Raw genomic sequence first — 16361 nt, forward strand, 5'->3', positions numbered from 1 at the left:
ATGCACAGCCCTGCCCTTGTGTACACCTTTGTAGTGGATGTGGTCTGCAGACCCTTCGGGAACTGACTGACAAGCAGCTGGGGCCTGCCTGGGCTGGAGGCGGGGGCTGCCCCTCCAGGGTTCCAGCCACAGATGCCTAGTCCTCTGGTCTCTGCCTCACAGTTCCTCCTGGGGTGGGAGAAGGTGCTGTGGTCACCTTCTCACAGGCCCCAGGTCTGACCAGGTCTTGCCTGCTCCAGGTGCTGCTGTGCGGCTATGCGATGAGGACCAGGGTTGGCTGGAGCCCGACCTCTTCAACTGTACCTCCCCTGCCTTTCGAGAACTCAATCTGCTGGTGAGACTGCCCAGACCATGCCCTGCACTCAAGACCTGCCTGGCCCCGGCCCCAGCCCTGGCCTCAACTTCCCCAGGCCTGTGGTAGGCCCCAGACATCATGCCCCAGCCCTTGACCTGGGCTTTTCCTGGTTGCCCTTTAACCTGGCCTAACCCTTCCTGTGCGGCTTTTGAGAAAGGCCTAAAGGACCATAGTGACCACCCACATCTTTGTCCTGGCAGCTGGATGGCCTAGAGCTGAACAAGACAGCATTGGATACCGTGGAGGCCAAGAAGCTGGCTCAGAGGCTGCGGGAGGTGACCGGCCATACTGACCACTACTTTAGCCAAGACGTCCGAGTCACTGCCCGCCTGCTGGCCCACCTGTTGGCCTTTGAGAGCCACCAGCAGGGCTTTGGGCTGACAGCCACACAGGACGCTCACTTCAATGAGGTGGGGCTGTACCCTGTGTTCCCGCCCCCTTGGCCCTGGACCCTGAGCCCTGGCTCCCCCAGTCAGGCCCCTATAGGCCCCGGGGAAGTGAAGGCTCTGGGCTCTGCCTCTTCCCTCGTCCTCTCCAGACCCACCCCCTTGCCAGCTGGGGCCCCTCTGAGCACCTGACCAAACCCCTCAGGCCTGCCCTGTCCCCGCACACATCCTCACCTGGCTGAGCCCACTTTCCCCTCCTCCCAGAATCTGCTGTGGGCCGGCTCTGCACTGCTTGCTCCAGAGACGGGGGACTTGTGGGCAGCATTGGGGCAGCGAGCCCCCGGCGCCTCCCCTGGCAGTGCAGGGCTGGTGCAGCATCTGGAGGAGTATGCGGCCACGCTTGCAAGGAATATGGAACTCACATACCTGAATCCCGTGGGGCTGGTGACACCCAACATCAGTATGTGTTGGTCGGGGGGGGAGAAGGGGGCGGGTGGGGGGGGGGCTGTGAAAGGACAAAGACCTGGAGTTCTGGGGCTGGTGGCTACCGATGTCAACCTTAATGGCAGGAGGCTGGGTTGCCATGCTCAGCGCTTTGCAGGGACAGGCTCTGTGCTGGTAGCAAGGAGGCTGTGGGGTGTGGGCCTCGGGTATGGGATAGGGGTAGGAGGGAGTGGGACCCTCCGCACAGGGAGGAGGTCCTTCATGGTCTCACCCCTCTTCCGGCCAGTGCTCAGCATTGACCGCATGGAGCACCCCAGTCTGACCCGGGGGACCCGTCGCTACCCTCGTTATCACAGCAACCTCTTCCGAGGCCAGGATGCCTGGGATCCTCATACCCATGTGCTGCTGCCTTCCCAGTCCCCACGGCCGTCCCCACCTGAAGGTGAGAGCCCTTGGTGACGCCTGGGCCAGGTCCCGTTTCCTAGCCCCGCCCCCCACCGCCAAGCCAGATATCATGTCGCCCTCCTGCATTTCTCCCCTTGCCAGACCTCTCCCATGTCAGACCCTGTGAGAGACTCTTCTCACGTCAACTCTCCCCCCACACCTGGCCACAGCACTCTCTCACCACAGATGACCTCTCCAGGCCTGATAGTTGGGATCTAGTCCTGGAAGCCCATGTTCCCTTCATGGGCTCCTGCTCGCCCTGTCCCCCAGTTCTGGAACTGAAGGGTTGGGTTCAGAGTTGGGTTTGTGGGTGCTCGGGGTTGGAGGTCGCTGACAGTGGCTCCTCCCCTCCCCTGGCAGTTCTGCCCACAAGCAGGAGCAACATGGAAAACTCCACCACCTCCAGTGTGACGCCCCCACCAGCTCCCCCGGAGCCCGAGCCCGAGCCTGGGATCTCCATCATCATCCTCCTCGTTTACCGTACCTTGGGAGGGCTGCTCCCTGCCCAGTTCCAGGCTGAGCGCCGGGGCGCCAGGTACACAGTGGAGTTACTCCTAGGCCCCTCACCCTGAGCTTCCTGCAAGCTTATACCCAGTCTAGCACCCCAGTTTTGGAGGGCAGATGAGCAGGTTCACAGGCACACAGATGGTCCTATGCACAGTTCTAAGGAGTCTTGTCCATGCTGGCCAGCTTCCACGGCAAAGGTGTTCTGTGGAATTGTGCAGAGTGGCAGAGAGACCTGGAGCCACGATGGGGCAGTCACATACAGGAGATGTAGGCGCCGGGCAGACAGGCAAACTGGCTGACAGACAGGCAGAAATAGGCCGGCTGATGGAGGTCAGTCAGACGGGGGTGGCAGGGAGGGAAGTTTGAGACAAATAGTGTGGAGCTGCTCAGGCCTCAAGCCCCAGTGTGGGCAGTGGGTCTGAAACCCCTTGGCTGAGAGAACCTGCCATTCCTACAGAACCGTGACGCCCTAGCTAGGCCATAGACCCTTGGTTTTGAAGCAGCCCAGCAGAGCTGAAGGGGTTCTCAGAAATAGCATCCACTCAGGAACCTCCCAGACCGTGGCTTAGCCATGGCAAGTGGCATGAAGACAGTAAAGCAGGCGGATAGAGGTTAGGGAGGTCGCAGTGTCCAAGCCCAGGTGGGGTGTCTCCTCAGGCTCCCCCAGAACCCTGTTATGAACTCCCCGGTGGTCAGCGTGGCTGTGTTCCATGGACGCAATTTCCTAAGGGGTGTCCTGGAGTCCCCGATCAGCCTCGAATTCCGCCTGCTGCAGACGGCGAATCGGAGCAAGGCCATCTGCGTGCAGTGGGAGCCACCTGGCCCGTGAGGACCTCCACTCTGGAAACCCTTAGTCCCCTGTTAGCCCCTGGGAGGCCCAGCCCCTGTGCACCCAGACCCATGAGGAATGCTGCTCCCCAACTCAGATCCCCTCAGCCCTTGCCACCGCCTCTCACAAACCCCTGCCTGGCGATGGGGCCCTCCTCAGAGCGGGTGGTAGGTCTAACTGCCCTGTGGCTGCAGGACGGACGAGCATGGCATGTGGACAGCACGGGACTGCGAGCTGGTGCACAGGAATGGGTCCCACGCACGGTGTCGCTGCAGCCGGACAGGGACCTTTGGGGTCCTCATGGACGCCTCCCCCCGTGAGGTGGGGCTGTGTTCAGGGTCCCGAGGAAGTGGGAGGGTCTAAGGGCAGGGGTGCCCAACACCAGCCACCATCCTGTTCCCATAGCGGCTAGAGGGCGACCTGGAACTGCTGGCTGTGTTCACCCACGTGGTTGTGGCCGTGTCTGTGGCCACACTGCTGCTGACTGCTGTCATCCTGCTGAGCCTGCGCAGCCTCAAGTCCAACATGCGTGGGATCCATGCCAACGTGGCCACCGCCCTGGGCGTGGCAGAGCTCCTCTTCCTGCTGGGGATCCACAGGACCCAAAACCAGGTGCAGGGTCAGGGTCAGGGGACCGGCATCCTGATAACCTCAGCTGGCCCAAGAAGGCCTGGGGTCAGAGGTCAGGGGTGCTCCAGGTGGGGCCAGGGTTTGGGGCAGGATCCTGGGGTAAGGTGCTGTGGTTTAGGGGTCAGAGGTGGGGAGCAGATGCCTGTGGGGGTCTGAGGCGGGCGAGGCAGGAGAGGTCCTGACACCCCTGCCCTGCCTTCAGCTGCTGTGCACCGCAGTCGCCATCCTCCTGCACTACTTCTTCCTCGGCACCTTCGCCTGGCTCCTCGTGCAGGGGCTGCATCTCTACCGCATGCAGGTTGAGCCCCGCAACGTGGACCGCGGCGCCATGCGCTTCTACCATGCCCTAGGCTGGGGCGTCCCTGCTGTGCTGCTGGGTGAGGGCCCTGCTCACTGGCCCATCCCGTCTGTGACCCCGATCTCCTTCCATCACATAGCCTGCCCCCTGCCCCTGCCCCCAATCCTGATCATGACCCCAACCTCAGCACCCCCATGCCCTCTGCTCTGGGAGAGGCCTGCTCTCAGCCCCAGCTTCTCTCCATACTGAGGGCTCAGCTGCTCCGGAACACACCCCTTCCGTCCTGCTCTCTCTCCCCTGCCAGGCCTTGCTGTTGGCCTGGATCCAGAGGGCTATGGGAACCCCGACTTCTGTTGGATCTCGGTCCATGAACCCCTCATCTGGAGCTTCGCAGGCCCTGTGGTCCTTGTCATCGTGGTGAGTGCCCTGCACTCGGTACCACCTGTGTGTTCCCGTTGGAAGTGGAAGGGGGCCCTGCAGCAGGTGTGGTGCTGTCAGCTGAGGGGTTCCAGGTGACAATCCGCAAGCTTCCTGGGCTCAGCCTCTACTTCTGTTCCCCAGTCAGCTAGCGTGGAGATGGAGGCATGGGGTCAGATATGGCTGCCTCTCCCTGCCTCTGCCTCCCTGCATCTCTCTTCTCTTCTGTCTCTCCACCTCTCAGTGTCTCTCTGGTTTCCTGTCTCTGACTTCTATGATTCTAAGTTGCTATGTCTCTTTTTGTTCCTTATCTCTAGTGTGTGTGTGTGTGTGTGTGTGTGTGTGTATGTTTCTCTGGTTCTGCCTCACTCTGTGAGTTTTGGTCTCTGTGAGTTTTGGTCTCTGTCTGTCTCTCACCATCTCTTTCTCTGTCTTCCCTGCCCCCCGCTCCACATGTCTGGCTGTGGGTCCAGATGAATGGGACCATGTTCCTCCTTGCTGCCCGCACATCCTGCTCTACTGGACAGAGGGAGACCAAGAAGAACTCTGTGCTGTGAGTTGGCTGGATGGGGGGCATGGGAGGCTCTCACCCCTCCTGGGTAGGGACTGGGGTCTCCAGAGCATCTCTGGTGCAGGCTGGGTGCCAGATACTGGGTAGCGGGCGGAAGTCACACCTGCCATGGCCTGCAGTTCCCTCTCTGGTGCCCTTGCCATACTGTGGCCCCACATATGCCTCTTCCCTGCTGCCTTCCCACGTGTTCCCATCTGTCTTCCATGGTTTCTCACATGCTCCCCCTTCCTGTGTTTTCCCCATGTCCCCTCATGGCTCTCTGAGTACCTGGTTCTTTCTGTGACCTGCCATCTCCCCTAGTGTCATCCTGAGACCTCCATGTTCCTATGTAAATTCCTTTCCTTCTGTGTCCCCTGCATGAGCCCTGTGTGACTCCCCTGCACAGCGTGTCCTCCTGTGTCCTTCCATGTTCCCTTGGTAGGACCCTTCGTAGCTCCTTTCTGCTCCTTCTACTGGTCAGTGCCTCGTGGCTCTTTGGTCTCCTGGCGGTCAACCACAGCATCCTGGCCTTCCACTACCTCCATGCCGGACTTTGTGGGCTCCAGGTAACGCTGGCATCCGTCCCTCACCTTGGACCCGCTGGGGCTTCAGCAGGGGGTTCCCGCCCTGGGCAGGGCTTTGGCCTGGGACTTACTCCTGCTGGACGCCGGACGCCAGGCTGGGTGTTGATCCCAGACTGAGCCTCACTGACTCCAGTCACTCGTGCCACTCTGACCTCTCACTGCCTTGCTGACCCCCTGGGGGCCCTTCTCTGACCTTCTCTGACTCATTTCTGATCTCCCGTTGACCCTTGCTCACCTGCAGGGCCTGGCAGTGTTGCTGCTCTTCTGTGTCCTGAATGCAGATGCCCGGGCCGCCTGGACACCAGCCTGTTTGGGCAGGAAGGCAGCACCGGAGGAGGCCAGACCAGCACCTGGGCCGGTGAGGGGCTCTCAGGGCTGGGGAGTCAGGGTGGAGGCCCCGGGAGGCCAGGGTGTGAGGCTTCTCCAGGGCTGGCTCACACTCCGGCCCCCACCCTCAGGGGCCTGGGGCTTACAACAACACAGCGCTCTTTGAGGAGAGCGGCCTCATCCGCATCACTCTGGGCGCCTCCACCGTCTCCTCCGTGAGCAGTGCCCGCTCCGGCCGGACCCAGGACCAAGACAGCCAGCGGGGCCGTGGCTGCCTCAGGTGAGCAGAGGGTCTCATCGTGCTGGGGACGCACAGCTCAGGCAGCCCCACTTTACCAGGGGTGGGCGTTATCAGGCCCCATCTCGGCCATCTGTTGCTGCCTCTGCCCCAGACGCCTCCTGCCTCGCTCCTGCATGCACAGAAACCCCAGCCTCCAAAGCACCCCATTACATGCCTCTTTGATGGGGTGGGGGGCTCCTGCATTTCCAGGGACAATGTCCTGGTTCGACATGGCTCGACTGCTGACCACACTGACCATAGTCTCCAGGCTCACGCTGGCCCCACTGACCTGGATGTGGCCATGTTCCATCGAGATGCTGGTGGAGGTGGGGGCCTGGGTCAGGGAGGAGGGAGGCAGAGGATCTCTCCCCAATTCCCCTTTCTTCTGCCCCGAATTGGGAGCAGCGGCTGACTGCAATGAGGCTGGCTCCCCCCAGGTTATTGCCCCAGGAGGCACCCAACCCCACCTAGCCCTTCTGTTTCTACCCCCACTCCAAGCTCTCCCCAGGTCCCCAGCCCCCTCTCGGCAGCCACCCTCAAGACTCCCCAAGTCCCTCACCTCCCCAAGCCACTGCTAGGCCTTCCTCCTTCTGACCTTCCTGCCTCCAGGAGCAGACTCCGACTCTGACAGTGACCTGTCCTTGGAGGAGGAGAGAAGTCTGTCCATCCCATCCTCAGAAAGCGAGGACAATGGCCGGACACGGGGGCGTTTCCAGCGTCCACTCCGCCGGGCAGCCCAGAGTGAGAGGCTCCTCACCCACCCCAAAGGTGACCCCATAGGTGACCAAAGGACATTCCATATTCCATTTGGGTGTGACCCAGGGACCCTGCTATCCCCTGAGGATTCCTGGGACCAACCTACTGGGAACCTGGGTCATTATTGGGCCCCCACACCCCTTTTGCCCTCCAGCCTCCCAGCTGTGTTCTCCTGGCTGGAGACCCAGGAACAGCCCAGGCAACAAAAGTGCAAGGTCAGGGATGTTGTAGGATGACATGTCACCCCTCCAGCCTCTGGTCTTCCCTGAGGTTTGGGGTTCCGCCCTCAGCCATCAGGTTCCCCCACCCCCAGTCTCTGTCCACCTCCAGTAGAGAGTGCGGGTTATCAGCAACCCCTCCCTGCATGGTTCCATGGATCTGTTCCTACCTATGCTCAGTGAGAACAGCCAGGGTTTCAGGAGTTATTTGGGTCAGGGGTCACTGAATCTGGGTCACAGGGGCATGAGTCACTGGGGTCAACCCAGAGGCTCCTGTAACCTGCCCTGGCTCCACAGATGTGGATGGCAATGACCTCCTGTCCTACTGGCCAGCCCTTGGGGAATATGAGGCTGCTCCCTGTGCTCTACAGACCTGGGGCTCCGAAAGGCGCCTGGGGCTGGACAGCAGCAAGGATGCCGCCAACAACAACCAGCCGGACCTGGCCCTGACCAGTGGCGACGAAACCTCCCTGGGCCGGGCCCAGCGCCAGCGGAAAGGTGTGGTCCCTGACCGTGGCCGATACTTCAGGGACCCCAGGGACCACTCCTGCCCCAACCCAGGGGATCCCTCCCCCTCCCCCAATCCCAGTCTGCTTTGTGGGGACCCTAGGGGGTGCTGTACCCCCATCTCAGAACTCCTGCTCTAATCTGGAGGGTTTCCGCCCCCTACCTTGCCTTACAAGAACCCTAAGAGGTTGTCTCTGCCCCAACTCAAGGGGTTTCTGTCCTCACTCCTGTTTCACAGAGACCCCCAGGCACTGCCCCTGCCCCATCCCAGGGAATTCCTGCCCTTCAGTCGTAGCTGTATCACCAGAACCTGGGGGCGGCCCCTCCCTCTGACCTCCAGGGGAGGTTTGCCCCTACCCATGTACATGGGGACTGCCCTATCCCGACCGAGGAGATTATTGTCCCATCCTGTCGCCTCTCTGGAATTCCTAGGAGCTGCCTCTGACCCTCCTCCAGGGGTTTCTGCCCCCAGTCCTGTGACACAGGGATCCCAGGGCTGCTGTGTTTCTAGACCCAGGGGGTTCCTGCCCGCCCCCTATACACCTGTCCCCCATTTGTTCCCTCACAGGCATCCTGAAGAATCGATTGCAGTGCCCATTGGTGCCTCAGACCCGAGGCGCCCCTGAGTTGTCCTGGTGTCGTGCAGCCACCTTGGGTCACCGTGCTGTGCCAGCTGCCTCCTATGGTCGCATCTATGCTGGAGGGGGCACAGGCAGCCTTTCGCAGCCAGCTAGCCGCTACTCCTCCCGTGAACAGCTGGACCTGCTTCTCCGGCGGCAACTGAGCCGTGAGAGACTGGAGGAGGCCCCTGCCCCTATTCTGCGTCCCCTGAGTCGGCCAGGTTCCCAGGAACGCCTGGATACTGTGCCAGGCCGCCTGGAGCCCAGGGATCGGGGCAGCACCCTACCACGGAGGCAGCCACCCAGGGACTACCCTGGCACCTTGGCCGGCCGCTTTAGGTCACGAGATGCGCTGGACCTAGGGGCCCCCTGCGAGTGGTTAAGCACACTCCCCCTACCCCACAGTGTCCGGGACCTCGACCCACAGCCCCCACCTCTGCCCCTGTCTCCTCAGCGGCAACTCTCAAGGGACCCCCTCTTGCCATCCCGGCCCCTGGACTCTCTGTCCAGGAGATCGAACTCAGGGGAGCGGCTGGACCACGTGCCTAGCCGGCACCCCTCACGAGAAGGCCTTGGGCCACCCCCGCAGCTGCTTAGAGTTCGGGAGGACTCAGCCAGTGGTCCTAGCCATGGCCCCTCCACAGAGCAGCTGGACATTCTCTCCTCTATCCTTGCCTCCTTCAACTCCTCGGCTCTCTCCTCTGTGCAGTCCTCAAGCACGCCCTCCGGCCCTCACACCACTGCCACGCCTTCTGCCACAGCCTCTGCCCTTGGCCCCTCCACACCACGCTCAGCCACGTCCCACAGCATCTCGGAGCTGTCGCCAGACTCAGAGTAAGCAGGGTCCAGCCACCTGCTCACATCCTCATCAGCTCAGGGCAGCCTGCTGTGCACTCTGCCCTGTGTTCTGCACAGAATGGTGTGGGTTGGCAGACAGTGTGGGCTCCCCCAGGCTCAGCACAGCAAGGGGGCCACAGGCTGAGGGCAGAAATCTGGTAGGAAGTGGGACTGTGATGAACATGGGCTTGCTGACTGTATGATTGGGCCCAGCCACCCTCCCCTGTCCCTCCTGGGCTAAGGAGGAAAGATGGTACCTTCCGAAAGGACTTAGGCTAGTGGAGGGGGGAGGGCAGGAACCAAGCAGGAGGGACAGGGAGGAGAGGAGGAGCCTGCTCGGGAGGCTGTGTTTAAGGCGTAAGTGTGGGATAAGAAGGGGTCAGAAGTAGTGCCAGGATATGGGTGTCTCATATTCCAGGCTGAAGAGCTAACTTTGATGGTAGACCATTCATTTATTCAGTCAATATTAAGCTCCTCCTGCCTCTGGGCACTGTGGGGTTGGGCACACAGGAAGTGAGTGGGGACCTGGTACATCTCAGGTGCCTGTCAGGCATCTGCGGGGTAGGGGATAGCAGACATTCCCAGGAAGCAGGTGGATACACAGGAGTCAGAGAGGGAGTGGGGAGGAACCAGGAGTTGCCAGACCTTGGAAGCCAAAGGGAGAGCTCAGTTTTAAGGAGGAGGAATAGCTAGGTCAGGCTCTGTGGAGGTCTGTAGAGTGAGAGGGCTTTGCGAGGAGGGGGACCAACAGAATCTGAGCAGAGTTGGGGGAAGAGAAAGGAAGGAGAGAGAGGCAAAGGATTTGGGGGCCTGGTGCCCAGGGCTCTGGAAGGATGGAGGGGTGAGAGTAAGAAGGAGCTGTGAGCACCAACCACCTGGATCCTCTTGCAGCCTAGCCTGGGTGTCCGGCTATTGGCGGGGGTGGGGGGTGGGGGCAGGAGGCAGGGAGAAGCTGGGGGCACTGAGCAAGGGTTCAGGCTCTGGAGTCACACTTGCCTCTCTGAGCTTCAGTTTCCTCATCTGCAAAATATGTCTGAGATACAGGGATTTTTGAGACAGAATCTGTAGGGTGTCTAATGTAATGTCTATACATAGTAGATGCTTGCTAAGTGCTTAGAGAAAAGACATTGGTGGCCTGCCAAGGGGCCTTGCTGATGGGTCTGGGGGGCCCAGAATGGGCGAAGGGATTGGAGAACCCCAAAATGGACATAAGGGGGCTAGGGACTGAGTGGCAAAGGTGATGGGGCAGGTGAAGGTAGGTGGGGGGAGTCCAGAGCTACCTGACTCAGAGCCCTCTCAGCAACCGCCTTTGATGTCCTCATTCAACTCTGCAGAGTTCCCAGAAGTGAAGGTCACTCCTGAGGGAGAGACGGACAAGCCGAGGAACAGCCGAGGGTGATGGAGGATTTGGGCCAACAGAAGAAACTCCAGAAGTCGTGCTGATCCCAAGGCAGCCCCCCCGCCCTGTTGCCGCAGTGCTGAGTGTCCATGCTCGTCCGTGAGCGTGTGAGCATGTGTGGAACAGGTGTGCAGGGCGAGGGAAAGGGGCAAGTGAGCCTATATCCTTGTGGGCGTCCCCCAGGTATTTAAAGATTAATTGGAATGGGCACTGGTGAGAGTTCCTGGGGGGGGCACAGCAGAAAGCCCCATGTTGGCATCTTCCCACCCCGTCAGCGTCTCCTCTTTCCCCAAACGGTGGTGTCTGTTTCTCACCCTGTCGCCAATTTCCCCTTACTCCTCTGAAGGTTCTGCTTCGGGCCTCCCGTCCCTCTTCATCCCCAGAGTGGTTTCTCCATCCCCCCCACCGACCATCCCCCTCCTGTGTTGCCAGCGCCTCCCTCCTCTGACCCTGTCTTCTCTCCCCAGCTCATTGGGGCCACAGGCATCTCGTACGGTGTCGGCCTGAAGCACCGATTCGGGGTGGATGTTGTGGGCCACATCCCTGCAGGGTGAGCTCTGGCCCCTGGAGGTCAGGGCGGGAGGGTGGCCAGGCCCAGCAGCTTCCTTTGGCCTCACAATGTCCCTCACAGGCTGGCTCCCCCAGTGGCCCCCAGCCCCCAGCTGTTCGCAGAGCTTGTGGGAAAGGCCTTCACCATTGCTGTGGTTGGCTTTGCTATTGCCATCTCGCTGGGGAAGATCTTCGCCTTGAGGCATGGCTACCGAGTGGACAGCAATCAGGTCTGAGGGACAGGAGGTGGGACATGTAGGGGGCAACCTGGCATACAAGAGACCCCAGGGCCTGGGGGGATAGAGTTACAGGTGGGATGGAGGGAAACAGCAGCAAACAGGTGTTCTGGGCCATGTGGGGGTCTGAGGGTGGGAGAGGAGGACACCTGGGACCGCAGACAAGTCTCTGGATGCTACTGAGTGGCAATGTGTAGGCCTAGACACAGTGGCACAGTGACCAGGCACTGCTGGTGAAGTCTCCTCACACCTGGGCTCCCCCAACAGGAGCTGGTGGCCCTCGGTCTCAGTAACCTCATCGGGGGCATCTTCCAGTGCTTCCCTGTGAGCTGCTCCATGTCTCGGAGCCTGGTACAGGAGAGCACTGGGGGCAACACACAGGTGAGCCTCAGGTGTGGGCGGGCAGCACACCTGTGTTCACACAAACTGCTTCAGGTGATCCCACCCACGCTCACCTTCCTCCCTCCGCCCTACAGGTGGCCGGAGCCGTCTCCTCCCTCTTCATCCTCATTATCATAGTCAAACTTGGGGAACTCTTCCAAGACCTGCCCAAGGTGAGTTCCCATCTCTGCCCAAACAGGTTTAAGGGCCTTGGTCAGGCCAAGGGCTCAGATCAGTCAGGTCCCAGGTAAGGGGAAGGGATATAAAGTCATGCCCTGTTTTTCAAGGTTGAGATCTTTGGGGTGAGATTTGCAGCCAAGGGTCAGGAGTTAGAACCTGTCAGAGTGAGATCCAAGTTGTCAGGTTCGGGGGAGGTGGTGGTTGGGTCGTTTGGGATTCTGCCCAGGTGCTTGGGTTCAGTCCGGCCCACGCTGGGGGTCAGGGTTGTGAGCATCTGGGCACCTTTCAGCAGCCCCGGTGACACCGCCCCCCGCCCCGCAGGCAGTCCTGGCAGCCACCATTATTGTGAACCTAAAGGGCATGCTGAAGCAGTTCACCGACATATGCTCCCTCTGGAAGGCAAATCGTGTGGATCTGGTGAGAGGCCTCGGAGCCCGGCGGAAACAGGGGCCTTCAGCTCCAGGCCCCTCTAGACCCTGTTGACTGCTGCCTTTCTGTTTTTAGCTCATCTGGCTGGTGACCTTTGTAGCCACCATCCTGCTGAACCTGGACCTGGGCCTGGCAGTGGCAGTGGTCTTCTCCCTGCTGCTACTGGTGGTCCGAATGCAGCTGTGAGTCACGCCTCTTGTTCCCCGCTTCCAGTGGTGAGGGATGAGGTCCACACTGGCTCCCCCCAGCTTTCCCACATCTCGGGGGTTACCCTAGGCTCCTAGTACCCCCTCATCGCCCCCTTTCCTCATGCCCCCCCCACCACGCTCAAAATTTCCTTCACAGGCCCCACTATTCTGTCCTGGGGCAGGTGCCAGACACAGATATTTACAGAGACGTGGCAGAGTTCTCAGAGGTGAGTGGCAGGGCTGAGCAGGAAGAAGGCGTGGATGTGGTGGGACAGAGGCAGAAAGGGCCTTTGTCAGAGGCAGAAAGTGCCTTTGTCAGTCCCTTCCACGCCCGATAAGGACAGCAGGGGTTAGGGGCACTTTGGGCCTTGGAATTTCAGGGGAGGAATTTGGGTCTAGGACCCTAACTCAGAGTAGGAGGGACTAGGAAGGGACAGGGGAAGAGTGGACAGAGATGGACCTAGGGGCCAGGACAAGCTGTCTTGGAGCCAGCAGTACAAGCCCCATCCTGCCTAGCAGCCCTGGGTCAGGAATGTCTGAGGTGCAGAATCCTGGGGCACGGGGTGCCAGGGAGGCTGTTTCTTGATCTGATGGAGTCATTAAATCTCTATCATTCGTGGGCCTCCTTGCCAAGCACTGGGAACAGAGGTGGGGTCTCTGAATAAACAAGCCCATCCCCTGACATGGAGCCTTGAAGGCTGAGCACAGTATGATCAGGCAGAGTGACAGAAGGTCACGAGGGGGAGCAGCTCAGATGGATGGAAAGGGAGATACAGGGGTGGCACAATGTACAGGCCTGAACACTGAGCAGAAACCTGGGCTGTGCCCTGAATGGGGTGGGAGCTGGGGAAGACGTGGTTGGCATGGCAGCTGAGGAGGGGCTCTGGCTGCGTGGAGCACACAGAAAGCAGACCACAGGGCCGGGTCAGAGACCCAAGGGGAGAGCTAAAAGCCACGGAAACCTAGCGTGGGTGGTGGGAGATGGGGAGGGAGAGGTGTAGGATGTACGGGGGAAGCCTGACAGGTAGCCGAGGGCCTGGGCGGAGGGTGGGAGCAGGACAAGAAGTCAGGGTGACACGGCCGTGCTGGCTGGGGAGCAGAGGGTTGGGGTGGCAGGTACTGGGGCACACGGGGGAGGAAAGGCAGGAGAACAAGGTGCAGCCAGCAGAGAGAGAGGGCTCAGCCACCCCCACCCTGTCCCACCCCCAGGCCAGGGAGGTTCCAGGCGTGAAGGTGTTCCGCTCCTCAGCCACCATGTGCTTTGCCAATGCCGAGCTCTACAGTGACGCGCTGAAGCAGAGGGTGAGGCCGGGGTCCCCAGGGAGAGTGTGAGAGGTCCCTCGCCTCCCCAGAGTGCCCACATCTCCTTCCCTGACATTTGCCTCCAGTGCGGTGTGGATGTCGACCACCTCATCTCCCAGAAGAAGAAGCTGCTGAGGAAGCAGGAGCTAAAGCTGAAGCGAATGCAGAAGGAGAAGCTCCAGAAACAGGCAGGGGCCCCTTTGAGCAGTGACTCCTGCCCCTGTCCTGCTGCTGACCCCACCCAGCCTTCCTCCCAGCCTCCTGGGCTCCGGACTGCTCGTCCTCATTCTTTACCCCTTCTCCTTTCTCCCTGCTGCCCCCAGGAACCCCGCTTTACTCCCTTGGCAAGTCTGCTCTTGGCGGGTTTTGTTTTTCTCCCACCTTCTGAGCCACTGACAGCGTGAACCATCACAGTCCTCTTCCATCTATGGCTGTTCCGAAAGCTGGTCAAAACCCTACAGCCTCAGCCTGGCCCCACTCCCAAGCTTTGGTTCTTGGCCTGCCTAACTGTCCAAAGCCAGGGCGAGACACTGGGTCTGCCTGGCACGGCTATTATATGGCAGCTGGGACAACTCTCTTCTGTCCCCCTCTTCCCTGGCCTAGACTGCTGCCTCCAAGTGCACTTCCGCTTCCAATGTCAACACCAGTGACGGAGACATTGAGAGCAACAATGTGGAGGGCTCCAAGGCCAAGGTGAGGCTGACAGACGGGCCAGCCATGAACTGCAGAGATTGTCAGAGATCCAGACATTTCCTGTGAGGAAAGTCATGGACCTGCCCCTGTGGGTTCAAGGTGGTTGTGCCAGTGGCAGGAGGCATGGGATGAGAGATCAGATACTCGACAGAAGAATCTCTAGTGATGTGCCATAGAATTCTACTGTGGCTTCTTGTCTGTGATCTGAGGCCTTGATGAAGACCTTGAATTTGGGAGTCCACAAGCCCCCACAGGCTGTGCTCATGGGGGTGGGGGGTGGAAATGATCAAAGGGGATGCCAAGCTCAATTAGAGACCCAGGCAGGGTGCTGAGGTGCCTGTGTGTGCACGTGTGTGCGTGTCTCTTCTGGTCTGTCCCTTGGCCCCCAACCCACTCCACCCGGCTGACTGAGGATGGGGCACAGTCTTCCAGCACCCTCCCTTCTTAAGTGTCCCTATTAAGCCTGGCCCAGGAGGTAATAGCAGGATATACATATCTGGGTGTCCCTCCTGTCTGCATCCAGGAGGCTCCCCATGTCCACATCCTCATGTGTCCCCTACATGCCCCCTCTGTGTTTATGTTTATATGCTTGCTCCATGTCTGACCCTGTGTGTCCCTACATGTCTGCATATTCTCTGCCTTTGTCCCCTCATGGGCGGCCCTTGCAGTGTGTCTGGTTCCCCAGCAGGCGAGCGCAGAGAGTAAGCTAGAGGATACAGCAGCCCATGGCCAAGAAGATGGCAAGGCCCCAGATCTGCTCACACTGAAGGCCCTGGGCCTGTCTCAGCCGGGCTTCCACAGCCTCGTCTTGGACCTGGGCGCCCTCTCCTTTGTGGATACTGTGTGCCTCAAGAGCCTGAAGAATGTAAGGGGTTGGGGGAGGACAAGGCCCCTCGAGCCTCTACCTTGACCCAATAACTAACTCTAAGAGCACCTAAGCCTTCTGACCCCCAAACCCTCTGAGCTTCCCCTCTAAGCTCCCTTTCTCCCCCTCTGCCTGAATCCCCCCCTGGGAGCCCCTGAGCATCCGTCTGAATCCGGCCCTCTTTTCTGCTGCAGATTTTCCGTGACTTCCGGGAGATCGAGGTGGAGGTGTACATGGCCGCCTGCCACAGTGCGTAGGGGTGGGGTTGGGGGCCCACAAGAGTGTTTCAGGAAGAGGGTGGGGCTCTGCCAGACAGCACAAGGAAAAAGTTTTTCTCTGAAACTGGAGGTCACAGGTTTTCTGGGAGGCAGAAGTCAAGAGTCAAGAGTGAGGGAGGGTTGAGCTGGAGCCTCGGGTGGAAGTTGGGGTGACGTGTGTGACTCAGGGCATTCTGCTGCTGAGTGGGGGTGGGATTCCTGGTGGTGCTCTGCGTCAGGGGAGACCTACTCCTCGCCCACAGCTCCTGTGGTCGCCCAGCTCGAGGCTGGGCAGTTCTTCGATGCATCCATCACTAAGCAGCATCTCTTTGCCTCTGTCCACGACGCTGTCATCTTTGCCCTCCAACACCCGAGGTCCAACCAAGTCAGCCCTGTGTTGGTGAGATGAGCTCTGGTCCACTGAGCTCTGTTTGTTTATCTACTGCTTTTCCCCACCCTGATCCCAGCTCCAGGAGTCCCCGCCCTTCCTGGATGCCTCTGACCCCAGTGGCATGCCCTCTTGCCTTTAGATGAAGCTTCTCCTGGAGCAGGGGTTGCTGTCCAGGGGGGAGGGCTGATATGCCCTTGGGTAACTGACGGGAGCCTCCCTTCGTCTGCCTGCTCAGGTTACCAAACTTTGACCATGCTGCCTTACTGCCTGAGACTGCCCACTTCTGGAGGGTATGATGGGGCACCCGTGAGAACCCATTCCTGCGCCGCCTCCAGATGTCACCCAGGAGTCCCCTCAGTACACACACACAGACACAACTCAGGGAGGGAGGTCCTGAGACTCCAAGCGCAGTGCTCTAGGCCTGGGATGGGGCCCTGGCCAGGTCAGGGGAGTATGAGTGTTTTCACCCTCAGGAATAAAGACTCATTTGCCAATACCAGGC

The 16361-nt window shown here is 60.1% G+C and overlaps 2 protein-coding genes across 4 annotated transcripts in view; both read left to right on the forward strand.

The window, feature by feature from the left end:
* The window catches only part of CELSR3 (cadherin EGF LAG seven-pass G-type receptor 3), a 23840-nt gene extending 13314 nt beyond the window's left edge, over positions 1 to 10526 (forward strand). For 2 of the 3 annotated variants that reach the window (XM_074312382.1, XM_074312384.1), the window contains exons 18-36: positions 240 to 334; positions 556 to 765; positions 1006 to 1201; positions 1472 to 1627; positions 1990 to 2164; positions 2794 to 2961; positions 3160 to 3286; positions 3371 to 3577; positions 3798 to 3972; positions 4198 to 4310; positions 4784 to 4863; positions 5303 to 5426; positions 5686 to 5802; positions 5903 to 6051; positions 6262 to 6377; positions 6661 to 6831; positions 7323 to 7523; positions 8101 to 8986; positions 10324 to 10526. In XM_074312382.1, coding sequence (XP_074168483.1) covers positions 240 to 334; positions 556 to 765; positions 1006 to 1201; positions 1472 to 1627; positions 1990 to 2164; positions 2794 to 2961; positions 3160 to 3286; positions 3371 to 3577; positions 3798 to 3972; positions 4198 to 4310; positions 4784 to 4863; positions 5303 to 5426; positions 5686 to 5802; positions 5903 to 6051; positions 6262 to 6377; positions 6661 to 6831; positions 7323 to 7523; positions 8101 to 8986; positions 10324 to 10351 — 3494 coding nt within the window. In that variant the 3' untranslated portion in view covers positions 10352 to 10526. The remainder of the gene's footprint in view (positions 1 to 239; positions 335 to 555; positions 766 to 1005; positions 1202 to 1471; positions 1628 to 1989; positions 2165 to 2793; positions 2962 to 3159; positions 3287 to 3370; positions 3578 to 3797; positions 3973 to 4197; positions 4311 to 4783; positions 4864 to 5302; positions 5427 to 5685; positions 5803 to 5902; positions 6052 to 6261; positions 6378 to 6660; positions 6832 to 7322; positions 7524 to 8100; positions 8987 to 10323) is intronic. The other variant, XM_074312383.1, reaches the window with a different exon arrangement.
* On the forward strand, positions 10478 to 16353 carry LOC141567208 (solute carrier family 26 member 6-like). The gene is made up of 15 exons (XM_074312827.1): positions 10478 to 10536; positions 10735 to 10938; positions 11020 to 11167; positions 11441 to 11554; positions 11650 to 11727; positions 12056 to 12151; positions 12239 to 12345; positions 12509 to 12578; positions 13561 to 13653; positions 13740 to 13841; positions 14257 to 14346; positions 15035 to 15211; positions 15406 to 15460; positions 15732 to 15868; positions 16095 to 16353. Exons 1-15 carry the CDS (start codon positions 10478 to 10480, stop codon positions 16107 to 16109), a joined length of 1545 nt encoding a protein of 514 aa, XP_074168928.1. The 3' UTR covers positions 16110 to 16353.
* The last annotated feature ends 8 nt before the right edge of the window (positions 16354 to 16361 follow it).

Source organism: Rhinolophus sinicus, linkage group LG10 (genome assembly GCF_036562045.2).
Source record: "Rhinolophus sinicus isolate RSC01 linkage group LG10, ASM3656204v1, whole genome shotgun sequence".
Taxonomy (NCBI): domain Eukaryota; kingdom Metazoa; phylum Chordata; class Mammalia; order Chiroptera; family Rhinolophidae; genus Rhinolophus; species Rhinolophus sinicus.